Source organism: Anticarsia gemmatalis, chromosome 6 (assembly GCF_050436995.1).
Source record: "Anticarsia gemmatalis isolate Benzon Research Colony breed Stoneville strain chromosome 6, ilAntGemm2 primary, whole genome shotgun sequence".
In the NCBI taxonomy this organism is placed as follows: Eukaryota; Metazoa; Arthropoda; class Insecta; order Lepidoptera; family Erebidae; genus Anticarsia; species Anticarsia gemmatalis.
In genome coordinates this window covers 4,972,752-4,998,671 of record NC_134750.1, presented here as the reverse complement: position 1 = coordinate 4,998,671, position 25,920 = coordinate 4,972,752, and the positions used below count along the sequence as shown (strand labels likewise).

Here is a 25,920-nt window from a genome sequence, read left to right as displayed (position 1 = left end):
AATATTCATATTTAAATACAAAACAAGGAAAAATATAAATATTTCTATTATCGTCGTTATCAAACGTCAAGTATAGATTTCAAACATTTTTATATAAAAAAGCGGTCACACAAAAATGACTAGGTACGTTGTACATCGATTAAAAAAATAAGAGAGAATAGGTCAAATTTTTCCCCGTTTTTGAAACATTTTTTACTAGTACTCTACTCTTTTGGACGTAGCTTGATGATATAAAGCCTATATATAGCCTTCCTTGATAAATGGGCTATCTAACACTGAAATAATTTTTCAAATCGGACCAATAGTTCCTGAGATTAGCGCGTTCAAACAAACAAACGAACTCTTCAGCTTTCTAATATTAGTATAGATATATATCGCATCGTATCTCCGCAAAAAGTTCTCTATCCAACGTACCTATCTCTTGTTAATCCCCGCAAAATTTGCACATATTACCTACTTACTCATAAACAGGTCTTAAATACCTACGAAGATGGTAGAAAATCTATTCAAAATATCAGTAAAAAGACAAATGTCATCATCCTATGGATGGCAGTGGTCAAATGAAAAGCACTCCATGAAGGAGCTAGTAGCGAACTACAATAATAAAAATAATGTAGCAATAAAAAAACATACAGATGATGTCGCAGGTAATAACTAGTACTTAATTAATTGAAGATGTTAAATTATCATAATTATGTTGTGACCGATTACAGTACACATATACATTGATTTATTTATTATCTAGCTTTTATATTATACATTTTGTTGGGTTCTACAATGTGTATTGTTTTCCGACAGTTCGTCGTGGACGTCTGAGTAAGACTCATTAAGTGATACGGCCTATTATTAATATAATATATTTTATCTAGCCTCCAGTCTGCACTGTAGCCAGTAGCCACAATGATCGCCGCATTAGCTCTTGTCTTATTGGTGCCTGTGCTCTTTATTTATTATTATAAAAATGCGTACAAACGACCGGAAAACTTCCCTCCTGGTAAGTACAAAAGAATTAAGGAATTATTTTATTTGGTAATTGGAATTAATAATTATTATTTGTCTCACCTTTGTTGAAATTGGCTGGAAGATAAATAAAACCTTTTAGATAAAACAACTTGAATCAACTAAATAGGTAGTCATTTAAAGAAAGAAAAAACATATTGAAATTTATTGTCAAATATTAGCGACAAATATAGCAGCAGTAATTTTCTTAGATTTCTTACTCACTTTCTTCCCTCTTTTTTTGTGAAATACAAATTAATGCATAAACTTTCAAAAAAAAATGTTTTATAAAGTACCTACCTATCTGAATCTAATTAGTATTATTATATGTTTTAATTGCAGAATTAACATAGGTTCAGTTAAATATAAAACGCACCGAAAAAAAATGCAACTTCTTTATGTTTTCATCAGACAATTCCGTCTCTTAGTTGTCTCTACATATCTCAACTTCACTTGCGTCACATAAGAGATTTTACTGGTACTCTGCTCCTATTGGTCGTAGCGTGATGATATATAGCATATAGCCTTCCTCGATAAATGGGCTATCTAACACTGAAAGAATTTTTCAAATCGGACCAGTAGTTCCTGAGATTAGCGCGTTCAAACAAACAATCAAACTCTTCAGCTTTATAATATAAGTATAGAAGATATTCTATGTACCAAGTATATATCAATACCATGGGCAATGATAGCCGACTGGTCGCGGTTTCGAACCCAAAGTAACACAACAGACTTTTCCAAGTTATATTAGGTCGGGGAAAAAGTATTTTCGCATTATAGTATGCATGAACTTAGTAATAAAATCTCTTTGGCCTCAAGAATCACAAATGAGCACACGGCTCATTAGGTCTCTTTCAGTGAACTCGTGAGGTACCCAAATATCGAGCTTTTTTGTGTAGAGAAAATATTTTATTACAAGTTTATACATACTATAATGCGAAAAGACTTTTTCCCCGACCTAATATACTTATTGCAACTAACAATCACTTGTTCTTGCGGTAATGAAAAACAACGCGGGGGCACATAGCGTACTTGAAATAAGTACACTAAACCGTTATTAGAGGATTCGAAGGTGCTTAAACAACGTGTTAATATAACAATGTAGCAGGTCATAAACGGGTACAAATTGTTGCATTATAATATTATTCAAGTCATTAATACAAGTCGTTAACTCAGGACTAGCCTATCTTTTATACCTGGTGAAGGAATAGTAAAATAAAAACCGATCTTCAAACAAAAAATATTCCAAAGATAACTTAAAACGGTAAGTCACACGGTCATCGAAAAATTTTGTATGAAAATCTGATCAGCGCCTCTGACGGGCGTCGTAGAAACTTTTTAGGCAGTACATACTAAATATCAAAATTCGATAGCTAGCCGGTTGTCGGGAGTCGATAGTGGTAGAGAATCGAGGTACTGCTCACAAGAGACAAGTGTCGATTAATTTCCATCCCATTGTTGCAATATGAAGTCTATCAATTTTCGTTATGTCATATTCCTAAATACAAAGTTGCATGGTATTATCTCTGTAAATGACAGATTTCCATACAAACTTTCATCCCCTATTTCAATACCTACCACCCTTTTTTTTGTATATGTAGTATTGAACGAACCTGTCCGATATATCAAAAGCTTAAATACAAAGTTTGTATGGTAGTATGGATTTTTCTCCAAATGACAAACTTGCATACAATCTTTCGTCCCTTATTTCAATCTCTTCCATCTCTTTCGGGATTGAAATGGGACCACATGGTACCACTAATATGGACAAACGCGGGTTGGAGACTTTGCATAATTACTTTCGAGAAATCTGTTACACGCATAAAAAGTGCATACGTTTGAACAAAGTTCTATGCGTCTTATATTTATTTCAACCCCGTCGTCGGCCATCGTTTGTGGTAAAGCCCCCAGAAGTGCCCAGAACCATGTATTTTCGGTTAACTTAGTAACAATGGGCTTAAGTGATAAGCAAGTTAATTAGTTGTTATTCACGTGTCATGTCACGACTTACAATATGTTTTCAAATAACCGAACCGAGACGGACACAATCGATAACATTAGATATTCAAAATAAATGATATCTTTTTGTCAGGGGCCGAAACAGTTGCTATAAAATAAGCACGTATAGCAAGTGAGATACGTGTAATGAAGATAAAATGCAACTAGGATAGGTAGAGCTAGACTAGTAAAAATCATGCGGCGATTTATCAGAATTGTAGCTATTATTATCCAATTAGTGGGGTATTGTATACGTTTCTGTTCATAACTTAAAAATACCTATATTTTATAAATAGCAATCATCGCATCATCTAAAATGGATTTGTTTGTTATCAGGGCCTCCAAGTTTACCAGTTTACGGAGCATTTTGGATTGTTCTGGCTCATGCGTTTTCCGATCTCTCAACTGCTTTCAAGAAGCTGGGACAGAGATATCATTCGAAGGTCCTAGGGCTGTATATGGGGCCTGTACCGACTGTCGTATTAAATGACTCCGGCTTGATAAAGGAGATGCTCAATCGAGAGGAGTTTGATGGACGCATGGACATTATACTGTTCAGGTTGAGGTCGTTTTGGAAGAAACTTGGTAAGTTCGATTATTGTACCTCCACGTCTGGTGGCATAACTAAAAGACCATTAGAGCCTTTTATCATAATAAATGGCCAAAGGTAGCTTTTCTCAGATCTTAAGCGTAATTTATATAAGACGTAGCTTTTTTCCCATTTTACTTAAATGCAAAAGCTAGTGGGGATCTAAAATGAAATATACGACACACATATAGATATTTGTATAATTTAATAGAAAGTATGATTTCTTTATTTTGTTCTGTTTTGACGTATTTAAAGAGTGTTTTTGTCATAGAATTCTTCATTTACGATTTTTTTTCGACCGGGCGTAAATGGTTACGACAGTTTCTTTTACAGTGATAGTATTCTGTATTTTTTATATTAATAATATTAATAATTCAATCAGGACCCATCTTGCCCATCCTGTCCTTACAAATTCTTATCTGTCTGACTTTTGACCGAGATACGTCAGCGAAGCTACATGTTTCATGTTTCCCGACAGGATAAACTTTGATTTGCCCTTTAAGTGTATCTTAATGTTCCATTTACATTGTGTCTTCAACTTCAACACTATTTACGACTTTTTTGATGTAGAGGGTACAAATTAATAGACGCTATTTGAAACGCTTTACATTATAACCTTATACCGCGACACAATAATTATTTCATTTGTCTAATTGCCAAATTTTATGACCGGTCAGTCGAAAAGTTACAAAGTCCCGTAGCGCGATTCTCTACAACAATCGACTTTCGATAACTGGCTAGCTATAGAGAAGTTTCGTATGAAAATGTGATCAGCGCCTCTAGTGCGCGCTGTAGGAACTATTTATGCAGTACAATTTAAATGTCAAACTCTCAATACTTGATAGTAACGTCTGCGACAATTGAACCATGAAGAACGTTCACGCGACTCCAAGATAAGAATGCAATATTTTTATTTTTATTGCATCAGTAGGTACATAATGAAATGGAAGGCTAATAAAGCTTATTTAAGTTTATCGTCTTGGGGTCTCGATTCACGTGAGGTTAAAATACGCTTAAAACATCTCATGATAATTAGCTCCTTGATATAGGTATTATTTTATTATTAATTAGGCAATATTTTTACTTTTGAAAGGCTCTTTAAGGTGTTTTAGAGTATCAAGAGTTTGACACTTAAAATGTACTGCAATAATTGTTCCTACGGCCCCTACTAGAGTCACTTATAAATTTTTCATACAAAATTTCTCGATAGTTAGCCAGTTGTCGATAGTTCAGTTAATCGCGCTACTGTTTAAGATCTTTTGCCCTATCGTATACATGGTGTGCATTGTTTGCGGTAAAATCCATTTATGTTAACCACAAAGACATGTACCTAATATAATCATTATGACTCATGTTGACAAACGTTGATAACTTTATTTAAATACTTAGTACCTAGTTAACTTAAACTACCTATCTGTGGCGCAGTGAAAGTATAAGTAAGTACTGCTTCTTAGTCATATTTTTAAGTATCTAAAAATATGACTAAGAAGCAGATTTATAAGTATGATAGCCCTACAACTTAATTAAGAGCCTTAGCGAGCACGATTTATCTAGATTACTTTTTTCAAGTCTTGAATTTCCATAAAAGTTGCTGTATCAAACAGGCCACTGACAGCTGCATAAGCGGATGACTATGTATACCTCCGCCAATGATATACCGTGTATACAAAGCTTTCTACCAAGTTGTTGAAGTATTAGGTCGCAAAAGACAAGAAGAAAGTCATAGAAACGCAACTACGGAGACCACAGTTCAATCACCCGCGCTACTCCCCTACGTCTCGCGTTTTAATTGTTTCTCCTTTTGCGTACTGACTTGTTTCTATAATTACAAAGTTAAAAAAACGCATTTTATAACCATGCCACAGTTTGGGCAAGGTAAATATCTATTTTTGTATGTTATATTTTATTTCAGGTATATTTTTCACGGACGGTTACTTCTGGCATGTTCAAAGAAGGTTTAGCTTAAGGTTCATGAGGGACTATGGCTTCGGGAGACGCGACAGTACTTTGGAAACAGTCGTAGAAGCCGAGATTAAGGAAATGTTGGACCTGGGAATGAATGGACCTAAATATCCTGCTGAAAAGGTATTGCCAATAATTTGTCATAAACTTTTTGCGTATGTTTGTAAACAGTGTGTTGAAGTACAAGCCCTGCTTATTTTGAAATTACAATGACATGATCGCGTGTGAGTTGTCGACAAAATGTATAATCCAAAATTCGAGTTCAGAAGCGCGATTCTCTACGGGCGGTACCAACTATGCTATTGACGAGAATTTGACATTTAAAATGTGTTAAGCAATTAACTCCTACAGGCACTCGCTAGGGGCGCTGATCAGGTTTTATACAAATCTCTCGATAGCTAGCCGGTTGTCGATACTCCATAGTACTAGAAAAACGTGCTTTTAGAAATAGGTACCTAGTGGCTTTCAAAATCTGTTCAAACTTAGATCTTCAACATAGATACATTTAGTTTTAAAATCGTTGGCGTTTAATTATCTAATTGTGTCAGCTAGTGACTCAGCTGAATAATTGCAATTATTATAAACTAATTATGAAATTAACAAACAAAGTAATAAATTACAGATGTGCAGTAACACTTAATTATTCTTACATAGAACGGCGTAGAAGGATCGTATGATAAAATCGACCTAATTGCGCCACCGCTATTTGCTTCTAGTTATTACTTCAAGTCGACATCACATAAGTACATAATAAATAACATACATGGCGCCCTGTCTTTACATAAGACATTTTTTATATTCTGTATATAGAGCGCTGTTTTATTTAATTACGACTGCAACAACGATTCGGGATTAGACAACTAACGAATGAATATCGATTTGTATTTTTTGGTACTATATTTTAAATGTAGGTGCTGATGTACCTACCTAACAGTTTATCTTGAATTAGCTTAGTCGTTTAGCTTTCCGTATATCTTATAAAACGTAATACCTAATTAAGAAATAAATGTTATTATATTTAATTAGTTAAATACGTTATTTCAACAATTCGTTCGGTTTTCGAAATATCATGATTTTCCAATTTTCTATAACTTCCATATTCTTGTTTACAGGAAGTAATCAAGGGAGATCTAGTGTCCATGCCATATTTCTTCTCCATTCCATTCGTGAACGGTATTGTGCAAGTTCTTTCACGCAGTACTCTTCCGAGACCTGAGTACAAAGACCTGTGGACTCTTTCTCGTGGTACAGTGCTGTTTCAAAGAAGTTCTAATGATATGGGTGGAGCGCTCTCCCTCACACCCTGGTTAAAAGATGTACTGCCCAACTACAGCGGATATAATTCACTTGTAAAAGGCAACCAGTGCCTGCTTGATTTCTTTAAGGTAAGTGATAGATTAGTGTTTAACAAAATTGATTAATTTACTACCTAAAGTATTTTTACTTGGTCATGAAATGTCTAGTAATATTACTCAAATACGAAGGTTTGAAGCTTCCTTTCCTTTTTAAAATGTATCGTAACATTTGATTTTCAATCGCGCTTAAAACCCGTTGCTGCAATATTATAATATATGTGTGCAAGTTGTGAGGGTTTAAAATCTTTATGTTTTGAAATTTTAATGCGTTACATATGTGTAGAAGTAGAGTACAATGCAATAAACCTTCTTATACTCTTATACCTTTATACCTTACCTTTCACATTAACTTTCAAGGAATTGAATTCAATGTTGTATCTGAAATTGTGGACTATTTGTTTGAACCATGTACTTATATACGATGCACGGGCTTAAGCACGTTACGGTAAAACAGAAGACAATCAGTTGCTCGATTCTCTATTACTATCGACTACCGGCAACCCACTGTCATCGAGAAATTTTGTATGAAAATCTGATCAGCGCCTCTTACGGACGTCGCAGAAACTTTTTTGGCAGCACATTCTAAATGTCTAAATTTAGATAGCTAGCCGGTTGTTGGTAGTCGATAGTGGTAACGAATCGAGGTACAGGTCGATTACATTTGATTGTAATCAAATCGATCATCTGAGTATAGTAAATCTATGATGAGTATCTTAATAAATCGGTTGTACAATGTACACTCCTTTATCTTACATTTCACACCCAGTGACACGTGTAACATATTTTTAACCGATAACTTGTATCATACACGTGTTATTTTTCAGAAAATAATCGACGACACAATGGCGACACGTGACGTCACATACGATCGCCATTTTCTCGATATGTATATTTCAAAAATGAAAGAGGAATTTAATGAAAAGGACAAAACTACATATTCAGGTAATACTTATTTAAATGTATACTACCGTAGAAGCCTCTAATGAACAAATCTTGACTCTACCAGTAGCGCGATTCTCTACCGATATCGACAACCGGATAGCTATAAAGAAATTTTGTATGAAAATCCGATCAGCGCCTCTAACGAGGGCCGTAGGAACTATTTTGCAGTACGTTTTAAGTGTTGTTTTTAAGTATTTTTAGTATGAATAAACAAAGGCGAAGTCATGCATTGAAAATAAATAACGCTAAGTAAAAGCAAACAATACGATATAGGTACATCATAATTATCACAACGCATTATACGTGTACTACTTATGTATTAAAAATCTGTGTATTACTTAACTGTACAAATACTCGTGTATTCTGAGTATAAAAATCGCGCTAGCATAAAGGTCAGTTCTCACCGTGACGCGACGCGAACGTCATGCGTAGATTAGAATATTTCAAAGTCCAGAATAACATGATCCTGTATACTCTATTCACACTAAGTTCATCGTAATATGAGCTTTGTTTGATTTCTCTATCCATACTAATATTATAAATGCGAAAGTAACTCTGTCTGTCTGTCTGTCTGTCTGTCTGTCTGTCTGTCTGTCTGTCTGTCTGTCTGTCTGTCTGTCTGCTACTCAATCACGTCTAAACTACTGAACCAATTTGCATGAAATTTGGTATGGAGATATTTTGATACCCGAGAAAGGACATAGGCTACTTTTTACCCCGGGAAAATGACGCATTTCCCGGGAAAATTCAGAAAATTCAACGAAGTCGCGAAAAATCAATATAATAATGACATTGAATTAACAAAATTCCGTTGCCATGGCAACTGTTATACTAAGAGATATAAATAATTTTGAGAATATTTTTCGTGAAAAAAACGCATATTTTATATCATCACGCTACGACCAATAGGAGCAGAGTAGGTAACAGTAAAAAGTGTTACAAAAACATGGAAAATTCTGACCCATTCTCTCTTATGTGACGCAAGCGAAGTTGCGCGGGTCAGCTAGTTATCTATAAAGACATTATTTTTGTCTCGTCTCGTTGTTGTTTTACGACGCACATTTTCTGAATAAATAACAAACACATGCAAAGGAACGATAAAAAGTAATAAAATTAACCGCAACTGCACAATAGGAAAATATCTGCGCAAATGTTTTGTTTATTACTAAACTCACGTGCGCATCTAGTACATAGTCTATGGCCCTATAGTTTTTTGATCAGCTACATACATTATTCTCACAACTTATAGTCCGACAACTTAGTAAAGCGCCTTGGCATGCTCAATTCTATGTTCAAAATAAAGTAGCAAACAGGCTGACTTCGGTGAGAAGAGATGGCAAGAAACTTTTGGCCGCTGGTTTTAATTGCTATCACAATCTTTAACTGCCTGGGCTATAGTTTTCGCCCAGTGCTAGAAATTAGACCCTAATTCTTTGAGCCTTAATTATGCCAAATTCAACACATCTTTGTGTGATTAATGTTCTTAAAAGAGCTAGATATTAGATTTTAATAAGTATTTATCTTTTTGCCCTTTTAACATCGCAATGTTATGTATCGCAATTTACTACAATAGAGGTACTTTTTTGCATTTTGTACAAAATAAATCGACAAGCATAGTAAAGACAAGTCAAAGTCCTTGCATTAAAAGTCCATTTTATAAATGTACCTACTCGATTGTGTTGTCCCTCGATTATTATATGAACATGTGATCGATAAAGCATATCGTTATGATCTACTTATTAATACCTAATTAATAAGGTGATCATAAGGTGATCGCAATGATTTCAAAAATTGATAATTAATGACACAACGTGAGGTTGTTTTTAAGTGCGCCTTTATGAATAATACTTTATTGCATATTGCGAGAGACACTCTGTCTGTCTGTGTCTTTTCCATGCCTAAACCACTGAACACACTCGAATAAAATGTTGTACAAAACTAGTATGAGAATCGAGAAAGGACATAGGATAGTTTTTACCACGGAAATCTGACGGCAACGGGAACTATTGCCCACGTGAATAGAGACGCGGGCAAGAGCTTATACTGACTAAAAAAATTGGGTATTTATGTTTAAAAAATCCTACATAGACTTCAAATATTTATAATTATTCAAATTAGTATATAATCTTTGATGCAAATAAGTAGTTAAATATGTTTAAAATGCGGAACTGGGTAGTAATTTATAATTTGGCATAACACAACAGTAAATCTTGGTTAACGACAGTCTTTAATTATATAGCCCTTTTGTATGTAATGTAAAGCTACAAATAGATCGCATACAAATTTATAACATTGTTTTTTTATCTTAATTAAATCAATTACAGTACGTTTTAAAGAGGCGAGTGTTGTGTAACATAGTAATAAAAGTATGTCAGGTTGTTATATCTACCTGAGTACATTATGAGATTCTAATCACTTATTTCTTTTTGTAGAAAATAAACGCAGTAAAAAATTTCGTATTTCTTACAACCGCGCTACTCCGTCCGCGTTGAATAAGGTTTACCGTTTTTACAAAACGTTCTATTGCTACTTCACTCCTATTAGGACTATAGTCATAGCGTGATGTGTAGCATACCTCAGACTATCTATCTATCTATCATTTGGTTAGTGGTCAACCTAGTGTCAAAGTTGTTCAAGCCGCCCGAAATGCCTTTGAAATGGCTTAACGGCTGTTATCTTAATTGACAACCACCGGAACCAACTTTTTACCGTGCCCTCAGAAGCACGGGGACACTCAGATCAAATACTACTTTGCGGTCACCCATCTATAGAATGACCGCGCCAACGGTTGTTTAACCCACTGATCGTATAACGACCGGTGAGCACAACTGGCTATGAGCGCCTCCGAATGAAATATTGAACAGAAAATATTTTTCAATATGGGCCAGTATTTCCCGAGATTAGTACGTTCAAAAATACTAAAGAGTTTGTTTCTTGTACCTATCTTATAAGTTAGATTAGATTTTCAGTGCGGAGTCATCGGTTAACTCCAAAACGAAGATACGAAGTCGTTAACTGTTTAATGACAAAGAACATTTATTTTTTCGAAATCTTTTTTAAATGCAGTATGACAATAGCGCTTCTTTTGACTAAGGGTTCAATGGCTTCGTCTCGATGGCGACATAAGTGGCACGAACAGTGAACCACAAAATCGTTGCGTTTAAAGTAAAAAACGTCTACAAAATAAATATAGGTTGTTTCTTCCGTATTCTGTTACTATATTATTATAGTCACTGTGGTTAGAAATTACATTTATTTTTAGGTTAGTGATCGCCCGTTTTTTTAGCTTCTGAGTTCATAATAATGTCAAAACTAAACTAAAAGTGCTAGCTAAAATTACTTTAAGTTTGAACCTAAAACATAGGCGTCAATTCAAACGATCTCCAGGTCTTGGATTAGATCGGACAAAATGCCGTATGAATTTAACCCATTACTGTTATACTGTTGCAAGGGTCTCCCCCGAAATAACGGAGGAGCTAGGTTTTAAGCCCATCACGCTAGAAAGTTCAGGTTGGGGATTTGCCTACCTTAAAAACTATGATGTTGTAATAAATATAATAATATCATTTTCAGTCGATCAGCTGATACTAACGTGCACTGACTACATGTTCCCTTCGGCGTCGTGCCTGCAGTTCGTACTGGTGTTCTTGGTGGAGCGCATGCTGCTGCAGCCTGAGATCCAGCACAAGATACACGCGGAGATCGACCAAGTAGTTGGCAAGAATCGTCTGCCGAACCTGGACGATAGACGCAAGTATGAAGACACACTTTTTCGCCAATTCGAGATGGGATAGTCAAACAGTTGCGCGATCTAACACCACATTTGAAAAGTCGAGAAAACAGCAGCGTTATTTTTCTACAGTTGGTACCATCGATTATGAGTTTGACATTATTTTTAATGTTCTTAAACAGTTCAAGGCACCCGCTAGGGACGCTGACAAATTATTCGTACAAAATATGTCGATTGATTTTTGTATTTAAAGTTGAAACTAGAAATGACTTGAACCCGACTATTATGAAAATAATTATCTACTTACTCATGCAGGTGAAAAAAGAGTTACAACGTGACATGAATCATTTGTATTTTTTTCTATAGGAACGAGGTTAGGTCATTAACTTAGAAGTACGTGGTCAACGGTCGTACGAGGCATTAATGATTACAAACGGGCTACGAAGACTGTTATGGCACAATTACGTGATTCGTTTATAAACAAAAATCTGTCCTCTAGAATTTCCCCTAGATCTATTAGCGGCTATAGGCTACAAACAAAAAGTAAATCTTTTCATCTATTCATATAAATATACATGATTCATCAAATTGAATGTACGCGCATAATTTTAGAACAAATAAGCTGAAATAGATTTTAAATGTGTTTGTAATTGCTTAGTGTGAAATCAAATGACCGTGTGTGAGTTATCCAATTAATTGTCCAATGATATTTAATAGTTGCACGACATTTTGTTTATCCACGATAGTCGGACAGACAGTGCAAGTTTAACACTTGGTATTATTATTTTTTGAGTAAGTTTTACCGAAAACAACGTCAACGTTGTTTAAAAATTGCAGATTTATGATAATTTTATGTAAAATACTAAAACCGCCATCTGTGATGTTAAGTATGCTAAACTCTAGAATAATAAAAGTAAAAAATAACTAGTAAGATATTTGTCAAATGTAAATATCAGTAGTTTTCATACAAATGTATCAGATTAAATGGAAGAAATAAATCAGGACATGTTTATGAAGAAGGATTTCCGCGTCGGGGTCTATACTTTGCATGTTTTAATGGTTAATTAATAATACTAATTATATTAGTGTGTTTACAAATAAACGAATCATACACGGCTCATATTGGGGAGGTCCTGCAAAAAGGACAGACATGTGCATGGTACTCGCAACCAGCGGTAAGAATGATGCAATGGAAAGAAGGGATCTTGGCAAGTGGCAATTTTTGATCTCTGCCAACCTCTAAGGGGAGAAAGAGTTTATGTATGTATATATGTCGCAGGGATAATAATATGTTGAAATTAGTGATTTGATCAATCCCGGCAAATGATAAAAATATTTCAAGATTTAACATATCCCTAAGCTAATCTAGTTATTTGATCAAATCTCGAGACTGGTATAGATAAATGACAAAAACAATGTTTGTGTGTTATATCAAAATCTTAATTGGTAAGGCAAGACAACAAAGAACAATTATAAGACAAGACAAGACTAAAATCACTACTAATCGTATCATTTAGCGAATCAAACAAATAAAAACGAAAATAATGTTTTGCAAGTGAATATCAATTCACTAAATTTTGTTTAGGGATTTGACCAAATAACTAGAATAGATTAGGGATATGTTAAAATCTTCACTTTGTTAATTCATTTCCCGGGATTTCATCAAATCACTAAGAGATTGACCAAGTCCCTAATTTTATCATATCACAGATCCCGCTCACGCACTCTACACCCGCTTTTGGAGTATTCTTTGAGCGGACTAACTACGTAACTGTCAAAGGATTTTAACACGAGAGTAGAGTCACATCTACTTGTTTTAAAAAATATTTTATATATTGTTAGGACTTAGGCGTTGTAGTATGCCAAAGGGTTAGTTGTCGACAGTGTGTCCTTGCATGTGGGCATGCCGAACGAATCTTTTTCTTTTCTATTACGATAATGAATGCCGAGCCTTAATCTTATCTATTTTATCAAAATATTTTTCGAAGCGCATAATAAAGTGATTTATAATCAAATTATTGTCCACTTATATTAGTAAACATTTTTTGCAAGTTCAACTTTTAATTTAAAGTTCGACTATAGTTAATTTTCATGTAAAATTCTAAATGTTAACGTGTATTGAATATGTATGAATTGTGTCGCGTTATTCAATATTATTATCCGAAATATTTAGTGTTTCCAAAAACGATATGAGGATATTAAATTTAAATATTTTAGGCGCAAAAGTTTTAATCAGTTTGACATTTGACTAGTTAATTACTTGAGTTGTGTATAGGCATAAATTTAAATAGCGACTAAGTAGGTCTATTAGACTAGATTTAATTAAGTATATATCAACTCTATTGGTATAAAAAAGTATTAAAATCTTTCTGAACTGTCCTACTAATTCCACTAAGTAATTATAAGGTCGAAAGTTGACGAGTATAGATCTGTTTGTAAAGTATGTGTCTGTTTTAAAATAATTTTGTATGCAATTTAGCTTGGATATAGTTGAAAACCAGACACAATAATTTTTTCGTTTAAGAAAATCAATCTTTGACCCCCGGTTTCTGAGGTACATTTAGCGGTAGTTTATCTATTCAGTATCGTTTAAACGCTATTGAATAGATAAACTACTGCTAAATGTATCATACGTCAGAAACCGGGAGTAAGCGGCTTAAATAGGGGATATTACCACTCTCGTGTGCGAGGTCACTGGTGTTACCTGCTTATTAATTACTAGCTGACCCGCGCAATTTCGCTTGCGTCACATAAGAGAGAATGGGTCAAAATTTTCCCCGATTTGTAACATTTTTCACTGGTACTCTGCTCCTATTGGTAGCAACGTGATGATATATAGCCTATAACTTTCCTCGATAAATAGACTATCTAACACTGAAAGAATTTTTCTAATCGGACCAGTAGTTCCTGAGATTAGCGCGTTCAAACAAACAAACAAACAATCAAACAAACAAACTCTTCAGCTTTATAATATTAGTATAGATTATTTCTGTTTGTTTGTCGTATGGTTAGTGGTCAACCTACTGTCAAAGTGGTTCAAGCCGCCTGAGAGGCCTTTGACATGGCTTAATGACTATATCGTAGTAGACAAAAGCCGGGACCGACTTTTTACGTGCCCTCCGAAGCACGGAGACGCCCAGCTCAAATACCAATATGCGGTCATCCATCTATGGAATGACCGCGCCAACAGTTGCTTGACCCACAGATCGTTTACCGACCGGTGAAAGCAACTGGCTATGGGCGCCTTATTTCTGTGAACCCTCTACTTGGAAATAATAATTCAGTATTAATAAGGCAAATATGAACTACATTTTACATCGAGTAAATAAATTTAAAAAATATATATTTTTGGCATTCACATTAAGATTTTATCTAAAAAAAAGTAAACAAAAAATATCTCAGAATAATTTCCGCCGTGTCAACGCACTTATTTATTAGTTGTTTATTAGATATTCTAATTAATGTTGTTTTGATCGTTTGATGTTATCAAGAAGTAGATCGTAGGCATTCATTAGGCTTAAGACTGGGTGATTGACATTATTTTGTGTTATCACTCTGTTTAGGTACTATCAGGCCTTAAAACTGATTTTATCTGTATACCTCACGGGCCAGAAAAATTAATTCACCAATTATTTCCATATTTATGTGGAATATAACTACATATATCAATCGATATGAATACTAATATTAATTTTTAATTAAGAATATTGGCGGGTAACAAAACTTATAATGGGAAACAACAAAATTCTCACATTCATAAAAGTATTAACGTAATCATAAACAAGAATGGCGCTAATGCAAGCGTATTAATAATTTATGAAGACGATCTAATTTTAGATACGTATCTGTCAGAAGCGTTGCTACTTTTCTATTGACTTGATATATTTGGTATTAAAGAGAATATTTTGGTTTTTCTGTTAGTACTAGGTACGTAATACGATCCGTTGCTCTATTTAAAATACTTACAGCTTTATCCGGTAAGACTGGAGGCCGGCTGTAACATAGTTTGTAGAAGGGCTAGGTTTATTGAGTACGATTTCGAGTGTTCAAAATAAAATTCAATATTATCCTTTATTTCATGAACACGTTGGCATCTAAAATCGTTATAGTATTGCTAACATATCAACGTTTTGGTCAAGCCGAACAGGAAAGGTGAGTGCCATTCATTTGGCTTCCATTGAACCATTAGACTCTACTTCAAACTTTTCCTCTCATTTGATTAACATTTCGAAGCGAAGTATAGATACTTATGTAAAAACTAACAAGCTTTGTTTATTAAGGCTGCATATGCTGTTTTAATAGCTCATAAAACATAACATAGCTAATTATATCGTAAAAACTGTGTAAAACAATGTTTAAATAATTTCCCGTGTAATTGTATAACGGAGTAGTTTCGTGTCACGGTACCCAAACACAAGAAATGTTGAAATAACTGTGGTTAGTTCGTGAGTTCTCCAAATTGTTTACTTTTTGATTGTCATGCATCATTAGATTGTAATATTTTGTTACACGCACTTTTCCTACTTTGTCCAGTTACGTGCCGAAAATTGTGGCCACGAGATTCATAAACCGCCTCGTGTAGCGCAATTCTCTGCAGTCAGTACTGTCGAGTATCGAAAGTTTGACATTTAAAATGTTCTGCAAAAATAGTTCCTACGACGCCCGCTAGTGGCGCTGATCAGATTTTCATACAGAACTTAGCCGATTGTCACTGATGGTCGATAGTTGTAGAGAATCGAGCTACTAACACCTATTATTTTTCAATTGTTTATAGTGTTTCCTTTACATTGTCTGTAACGCGATATCTGGACAGTCGGTCCTAACATCGATCGATTGAAAGTTTGCCATTATAGGTAGTGCAAAGGTAGTTCATACGGGGCCCGCTAGAGGCGCTGATCAGATTTTCATACAAAATTACTCGATGGCTAGCCGTTTTCTATTAAAAATAGTCAATGCCTAATACCTAATTGATAAAATTTAATTGATTTAGGTTAGTAACTATACTATAATATCTCTATATCTCTAGATTATAGAATATTATATTTACATGTAAGTACATATTTACAGGTAATGACAGACAACAGATTCTTTTTATCTGTAGTTATTGCTAAGCCTGATTACAAACGGCTTTATATTCTTAGATTTCTTAGGTTTATTATTCTTTAGTCGCTATGCGGATGATAATACGAAAAATGGCACTGGCTTTTGTGTCAAAGTAAAAAAATTAACATACTAAATATGAACATATTTAATAAATAGGTATTCTGAAATAAATCGAATACCTACTTATTTATAAGAAATTCAATATTATAATAGAAATATGAAGTAATTGTGAGACCAAGACATCGTTGCCGCTTATGAGATTTAAAGATAATACTTGAACTATACCCTGAACACCAGTTGGTCTAATCTTACGACTATATTGGCAGAATGATGAATCGTAAAGGACATCTCTTGGCTTAGTTTAAGATGATGATAATACTGTTACATACTGTTCTAAGCCTAAGATGGCAATATCAGATGATTTTTTTTATCGAGAAAATTCGATCGACGCCTCTAGCGGATTCCGTTTTAACTATTTTATAAATGCCTGTAAACTGTAGATACTTATGACGGTACCTAATTTAAGAAAGTGCACTTCAGTATACCTACTTGAGACTTTACTCTGAGTAGAGACTATCTATGCGGAAGGCATAGGTTCAGGTATTTACTTGCATTCGTCACTGAAACTTCTTTGTTGCTTATGAGTTCTACATTCATAAATAGTTCCTAAGGCGCCCGCTAGAGGCGCTGATCAGATTTTATCACTGGCCAGTCAATAGTCATAAGTGGTAGAGAATCGTGTTACTGCAGTTTTATACAATACATTTCGGCTACTCTCTAATTTCACACAATAATATACACACAAAGTTAAAAGGCGTCCTATAGATACTATGCCACAAATTGACCACAAGCAAGTTTCCTTGAATTTCCGTTCACCGCTTTAAATGAGTACGGTTAAGTATTGCGGTATTTGGTACAAATTGTAACAGCTCCGTGTATTAGTTAGTTACATAAATGGAGAAAAAATGTCGTGATCTTAGATAGTAACAGTCACTGAACGACTGGTGATATTTTATTACGAAATGTTTTAACGGTATCTGGTCTACTTCTTGTTAATGCGTACTGCCTCTGTGGCGCACTAGGCAGTAATGTGACTAATGCGCAGAAGTCTCGGGTTCGAATCCTGAGTCGGCCAAAAATTCTGAGGTTTCTGTTAAAAATTTTAGAGATTGTCTGGAGTTAGGAAGTTGAGGTCGTAGACCTCCGTGCCTCAAGAGCATGTAAAGCCGTCGGTCCGGCGCCTGCCCTCTGCCTGGTCGTGTCGATTTAGCCGCCCCACCGGACTATGAGAGCAAAGAAATAGAGAGTGTACCTGAGTAGTGTGCACACACTTGGCCACTCTAAACAAAGTCCTGCACAGTTGGCTGGTTTCAATAAAACTAGCTGCCGGAGCCGAAATCGGAGAAGACATTATTACATTAAACTAGGGTTGCCATTTCTAAAATTTGGAAAACCGGACAAGACGCGTGAAAACCCCGGATTTTAGAGTCCGAAAGCCGGACATGTCAACAAGAAGAGCAACCGCGACGGGAGGAGTGGGGGAACGGTGAATATACTTGGTTCGTCGGTTGATCGTGGTGTGCGAGCATAGTGCGTGTCTCGCAGGCGGCCCAATTTTTTTTATTTATTAATTTCTTAAAACCCGGTCTACAAATGAAACCTTCCCCGGACGCTCCCCGGATGCCCTCTAAACTAAGACAAATCCGGGGAAACCCGGACGGATGGCAACCCTACATTAAACTATAACCTCTGCTTAGTTTGGAATCAGATGACCAATAAGTTGTCAATAAATATTTATTTTGTGATAATTAATAACAAATAATTATTTGTCAACAGTATGCCATACACTGAGGCGTGTATTCGCGAGACCATGAGGTATGACACCATGGTACCGCTCGGTGTACCGCACCGCGCGATGAAGGACACCACATTAGGAGGATTTGATATACCCGAGGTAAGATCGTTATTCTATATCTACATGCTCGTTTTGAAACGTCATTTATGGTTCCAGACAACGACTTTGATCAGTATTTTAAACCAAGTAATGAATTTAAGGTGATTTTTCTATGTATGAACAGAAAGTCGATGAACATATACAATCTTTAGAAACTCCATATTATTCAGAAGCATGCATCTCATTTAAATTTTTTTCAATGGAAATACAACAAACAATTTTTTTGAGATTTTTCGATCTAATTAATGATTTTTTGAGATCTAATTAAAATTTGTAACAAAAATGGTTATGAAAATATGAAGTTATTCAGCGAGTTTCATAGCTGACTGTACACTCTGTATCTTATTTTCAATTTTGATACAAATCGCGCGTTTTCCTTTTAATAGATTTTGGTAAGAAAAAAAATCTGCAAATCAAATTTAGCAAATTATATTTTTCAACTGTTACGTTTACTGATGAAACTATGAATGTTTCCAGAATACAATGGTGAGTCCGAACCTGACAATGTTGCACATGGACGAATCAATATGGGGCGACCCCCAGAATTTCCGACCGGAAAGATTCATCAAGAACGGAGTACTGGATGTCGCCAGTGACAAGTCACTACCGTTTGGAGCAGGTATCTAAAATTTAGTATTCTTTAACACACCGCTTTAACACACATAGAATATACACACATGTAATCCAACGTTGATAAAAGCGAAAGGCATTAATTGATACTATCTATTTCTTGTATCATTATAAGGCTATACAACAAAAATCAGATCAATGTAAGCAATAGTTTAGTCACAGGATTATTTTGTAGTTTATTCGTTTAACTGCACGTTTGGCGCCGTGGTTTAAGCGGTCACCAGGCCGCAACAACCGTGGCGCCGCGTGTGGTGGGTTCGAATCCCACCCGGGACAAATTTTTGTGTGATGAGCACGAGTATTTATTCTGAGCCTGGATGTTAATGTATCTATATAAGTATGTATTTAGAAGTATATAAGTATGTTTATCAGTTATTTGGTTACCATAGTACAAGCTCTGCTTAGTTTGGAATCAAATGACCGTGTGTGAGTTTTCAATTAATATTTATTTATTTATTTATTTTATTGTTAGTTCAAGCGCCATGTATAATTCCCGGTCAGATAGCTAAGTACTATAGGCATATTTATTTACAAGTCCTTTGCCGCGAAACCACCGTTTTGTTACGCAGGTTTACATACGGAATTTACATTTTACTCAATCATTAAGGTATTTAAAAAGCATAAGCATTTAAGAATTCTTTGAAAAAAAATTTTCGTATACTTCTCGTAAACTGTTTTTAACTACTTTCGGATTGACAGTGGGCACTTATAGTATATGTAGTTTTAATTAATTCCTCTGACTTTTATCAACGTATATCAATTTTTTTTGTCCTGTCCCACTGCTCGTCAAAGATCTTCTCCCAAATGAGAGAGGGTCCTTGTGCCCACCGCGCTGGCCGAGTGCAGGTTGAATTATTAAATATATTTACGCCTTAATTTTTAATTTTATTTACGCCTTATTTTTTAACTTGTCCTTCGGCACATGAAGGCTATTTACTTATTAGAGTAAACAGTAAAACATGCATTTTGTGTGTACGTGAATGTAAACCAGGCAACGCACTAGAACAATCAGTCTTTACGTTTAAATAATCCGAAAGCAATCAGAACGAAGCTATGTACATTATGACCTTCAAACTGGTACAAATTAACTATCTTCCGTGATACATCTTCTGTAGTGCAATTCTTTCCAAGCGGTACTATCAAGTATCGAAAGTTTGACATTTAAATTGTACTCCCAAAATAGTTCCTACGACGCCCTTTAGAGGCGCTAGTCAGATTTTCATACAATATTTCTCGACAGCTAGCCGGTTGTCGAAATTAATAGAAGTAGAGAATCGAGCCACTGTACCGCGATCCTCTATTACTATCGACTACAGACAACCGGCTCGTCATCGAAAAAAATGTATGGAAAACTGATCAGCGCCTCTGACGGTCGTCGTAGGAATTGTTTTGGCAGTACATTTTAAATGCCAAACTTTCAATACTCGATAGTACCGATTGTACAGAATCGCGCTACTGATATAGTTATATAAAAACGAATCCCCAGATGTGTTGCTATGATCAAAACTCAAAAACGACTCAACTAATTCGAAACGTTTTCATAGAGAGAAAAAAAAAACAAAATAATGGAAAGAAAATTCGTGAGTTCCGCGGGTCAGCCAGTTATAATTATAATATAAAAGGCATAATATTAACAAAATTTACTCTTAATTTTGTTGGCTAATAGCTAAATCTTTTAGGTCATAACAACCGGGCGTCTCAAAACCGCAAATCAAAATCATAAATACTATTAAGCGAATGTCAAGATCAGATAAATATTAAATACAATAATCTGTTCAACCTTCAGGAAAAAAAACCATACACGTGCATTCAAAATAAATAGCAAAGTCCTTATAGAAGCACTAAGTCTACATGACTATTTATAGCCTAAGCAACCATTGCAAAGTAATTGCTAACCAGTTTGTAGAACGAACTGCATATGAAACATACCTTATAATCCAACAACTGGGTAAAGAGCCTTAGAATGTACAATTTAACGATATTATTCTCAACAATACTGTGTATTTTCATAATTAAATACCTGTATCTAACAGACTATTTTACGAGCTATACCTTACGTGTGATTGATGTTCTAAATTTTGATTTTTGTATACTTCCGCCGGCCTCGAACCTTGCATAAAACATTCGTAACTAAGTTGTTAGACTATAATACGGCGCAGCTCGTAAACCTGCTAATAGCAGGTCGTAATTGCAATAAATCATTTGCACGAAATCTGATTTGTTGCATTTAGGTTGGTAACATCAGGAAAAATAATAGCAAACGTTATTCAGACATCTTTAGTTGGATTGTTATCCGTCGATGTGTGATAGAGATGTAATGGAGACAGACATCCTAGTGTTTTATTTGTTGCATCACAATAACCTATTTGAAGGCGTTTTTAGCCGCAGTTGCAAGCGATATTCGATATTTTTTCAAGATTTGGTAGAAAGATTTGCGAAAATAATGTTAAGTAGGTAATTAAATATAAAAAAAATAAATATACACTGAGTATTTACATAAAATTATACTTATTTAAATTTAGGATTAGCCTTACAATGTTATCTTTGTATAAAGATTCATTTAATGATTGATGGTAATGAAAATATTATAAGTAGTTAGGTATTTTGTCACAATATTTTTTTAAGGACTCTAAATACCACAGAAGAACTAACGTAGTTTTGATAAAATTCGATAAATTAACTGGACATTATTTATATTAATATGGCAAATTCTATTGTAAATTTGTAATTAAAATCATTGTAAAGAGCAATTTGTCGTAAAATAAATATTAAATAGTAAAAAAATATTAAACTAACTCATATAGTTTTTATAGTTTGCCCTACAGATAAGGTAGCCAGTTGGCCGGGATTTCCAGGATTATCCCGGAATTTCGCGTGTTGTCCCGTGTCCAGTAATTTTATTTAATGTAATAAAAAAGTACTAGTTTTCGACCAAATTACGATACTACGTCGTTTTTTTTGGTCATTCCTACTTAGTGTGGATCCCGGACTGGAGACCAAAACTCTGATTCCGTTCGTGGCCCCCAGACATGTCCAGGAAATGATCAGCCTGGATCTGGCAACCCTATACATCCGTTTTACTCTAAATTAAGATTACAGATAGACCCTGCTCAAGCTTACTAGAATAAGTTCTAAGTTCTTAAGTTACCTTGGCTGTTCTTGAGAGTAAACGTGAAAGTATCAAAAGAGAACGTAAATATTTACCTAATAGGTCACTCTAATCTCAGTCACGACGATCAACAAACTTATAAATAAACAAAAATACCATCTTTCGTATCTAAATGATATTTATTTCGATCTCATAAAAGAATCATACATTTTAAAACTAATATGTAACAATTTAGTTGCAGCGAAAGTAATAATGTATAATTCTGCCTTTATTGAAAAAAGTTTAAGTCCGATTTTGTCGAAAATGAGTTAAGAAATTAGAGTGCACTTACTTGCCACTTTTGCAATATTTTAAGTGTAATATTTGTTGTTTATTGTACAAAAGGGATTTTGTACAGTAAACAACAAATATTTTCAACAAATTTTCAGTACATTTCAGAAAAAAATGCTTCATCGAAAAAAAAATTCTGAAAATTTTGGTAGGTATACCTACGTACTTACATTTTTTTTCGAAAAAGAATAGGTATTCGCCTACCCTTTTTCACTAGAAGCACAGAATTTAGGTCTCAATTCATAATTAAATTACTCGTATAAAACGCTTGACCTTAGATTATTAGGTAGTAAATTAAGGTTAACAATATTTTTAATATTTCTTAAATAAAGTAAATGACATTACGTCGTCCTTGTACAAGTAATAAATAAATTATTCGGCAATTATTGTTGATTTAAAATTTTCGACTTTCCCACTATTGTGGAAAGCTAGAAACTAACCTTCAAAAATATTTATTCAAAACAAATAAATCACAGCGAAAGACTTAATTGCGTAAAACTTACTCAGTTTTTATGTGTAACAACAACAGTTGTATGAAATGATGATTAATAATTTCCAAAGTTATGGAATAATAAATAATATTTAATTTTAAATTAATTATTAACTTATTTTATCATTATTTTATATTTATATTGCCATGGTCGCCGTGTAGTATAAGAATTCGCTTCTAACGCAATTGGTAGGACGAATCGAACACATCAATGACTTTCCGGAGCTATTGTTGATTTCAAGTTAAAGAATAACCGATAGAAGTGATACATAACTATAACTAGTAATAATAATTGTTTTATAAATTAAGTCACTTAATATTATTGTCTAGGATAATATCTTGAACATCAACCAAGCTATTTTTGAGAAGCCGAAAATGTTAAACTTAAAAAACCTGCCATTCGATTAACATTTAACTAATTCTCACGTTGATAAACATTGATAACAATCTTTAGTAAACCTTATCTTAAACAGATAATATTCATGAGGTTTTAAATCAAGATAAAACGGGTTAATACGTAAATATTTTTTTGTTTTTAGGAAGAAGATTGTGTGCCGGCGAGACTTATGCGCGTCAGACGATGTTCCAAGTATTCGCGGGCTTTATGCAAGCGTTTAAAGTGTCAACTGCTGACGGCAAGCCTCTTCTGAAGCCTGCCAAGAGGCTTCAGGGCATCATCACAACTTTACCAGACTTCTGGGTACGAATCACTCCAAGAACATAAACGTACCACGTAAGAATTAAAGTCGATTGCATTGATTTGTTTTAAAATATTTGTAATTTACTTCTAGGTATAGTTTAAGTCATATGTTTATAAAATAATTTTAATAAATTCCCTTTTTAAATGCTTCATATCAATTTATTTAAAGTGTATGCGAACAGATAGGCACTTGCCAAATGAATGATAGTCACATAAGTCTTGCCTTCATAAATAATATTCGTGTAAGTTCCAATCCGTTACATAATAAGTATATAATATTATATTATTTGTTTACTATACATATATTTGCAAAGCCTGTTTAATTTTATTATTATTTGAAATAACATACTCGCTAACTTATAAGTGTTGGAAATTTTACGTAATGCGGTATATTATTGAGTAAGAAAGTATCCACATAAGCCTAGTTTTTGCAGTTCAAAAAATACTAAATCACAAGACTATGTATGTGAATGAAACAAGGGATGTTTGTAAGGGTCGTAGCAAGTGGCGTGATTTGGCCTCCGCCTACCCGTATTGGAAAAGGAACCTTATGTTTGTATGTAAAAGATACCACATTATCTATACTAATATTATAAAGCTGAAGAGTTTGTTTGTTTGTTTGTTTGAACGCGCTAATCTCGGGAACTACTGATCCGATTTGAAAAATTATTTCAGAGTTAGATAGGAGCGGAGTAGCAACGAGAAATGATACAAAAACGGGGAAAATTATGACGCATTCACTCTTATGTGACGCAAGCGAAGTTGCGCAGGTCAGCTAGTAATAAATATATGAAAGGAGAATATCAAATACAAAATCTAAAATATTTTAATGACATAAAATCTGTTACAATATCTACACATTGTCCTGACATCTATGCTAGCCGAAGCTGTGTTGCAGATGCCAGTGTCTTCACGCTTATTTATGAACATTACAATATGTCTTAAATAAGACAATAGATTATGCATACATTTTTAGAAGTACAACATTCTCGCAGCGAGCGAATTTTAAGCAATTTTGCAAGAAGTCGTTTTTTTTCTGGAAGAGTCATCTTTCTTAGCGTAAACAAGTTTTATTTGACCATTAAGAAACGTTACATGTTTTTTAACAAACATGAAGGATAAAGGTACATAACAAGATTGATTCAAGGGCACCGCGGTAAAAAAAAAACTTGTTCTATTTATTGATTGAGATATTTATATACCAACCTTTTATAACTTGTTAAACTTTACATTCTTTACCATTGGCTACTTTATATTTTTGTACAACAAATTACTGTCCCACTGCTGGGCAAGAGTCCCCTCTCGAATGAGGGAGAGATTAGAACTGAAGTCAACCACGCTGGTTATCTCTTTACATGCATCCCAAAAACTTCTTCAGTTAACGTCTCGTAATAGCATTCAAAACATGATTTCGATTTATTTTCAAACTCATTATTATAATCAGAAAAATGACATTTAAGAAAAACAAGTGAAGGTAGTAATTCTTGTTAAGAAATATATTTGAAGTATATTATACTAAGTACTTATAATTGTTTGTTGAAATTGAATGCGTAACATAATATAAAAATAAATGAATAAAATAAATAAGCTTACGTAATTAGATTTTAAGTTTCTATAATAGTTTAATAAGAAAAAAATATTATAAGTAATAGAGTTGTTTAGAAATATATTATTAATTATAATATAGTTATATTAAAATTTTAATAATTTGTTTATGAGTTTGTTTGCGTCCTTGCCCTCATTTATCATACAAGTGGTATTACTCACACTTGACCTGTTTCTCAGTAATTAATATCATTTCATCGTTATCATTTTAACTTATTATTATGTGTATTACATCAAATAAATATATATACTATCTCTATTGGCATCTCCCGTGTAAAATATGTAAAAGAAGAGATGGGTCGATAAATATAGCTCGTACTAATAATAATGTCCTCCTAGCCGATATACGGCTACGGCAGTCAGTTTCATTGAAACTGACATCTATGCAGGACTTTGTTTATAGTGTCCAAGTGTGTGCACAATA

The 25,920-nt window shown here is 34.2% G+C and overlaps 1 protein-coding gene across 1 annotated transcript; it reads left to right on the top strand.

The window, feature by feature from the left end:
* Positions 1-779: 779 nt before the first annotated feature.
* Positions 780-25,602, top strand: Cyp304a1 (Probable cytochrome P450 304a1). The gene is made up of 9 exons (XM_076115397.1): positions 780-994; positions 3,334-3,582; positions 5,499-5,671; positions 6,661-6,933; positions 7,728-7,845; positions 11,419-11,599; positions 18,515-18,632; positions 19,110-19,251; positions 23,731-25,602. Exons 1-9 carry the CDS (start codon positions 901-903, stop codon positions 23,913-23,915), a joined length of 1,533 nt encoding a protein of 510 aa, XP_075971512.1. The 5' UTR covers positions 780-900; the 3' UTR covers positions 23,916-25,602.
* Positions 25,603-25,920: the final 318 nt, after the last annotated feature.

Coding starts and splice junctions, on each gene's coding strand:
- Cyp304a1 (XM_076115397.1), top strand. CDS start 901: ATGATCGCCGCATTAGCTCTTGTCTTATTGGTGCCTGTGCTCTTTATT. Junction 3,583..5,498: donor GTCGTTTTGGAAGAAACTTG/GTAAGTTCGATT, acceptor ATTTTATTTCAG/GTATATTTTTCACGGACGGT. Junction 7,846..11,418: donor GGACAAAACTACATATTCAG/GTAATACTTATT, acceptor TATCATTTTCAG/TCGATCAGCTGATACTAACG.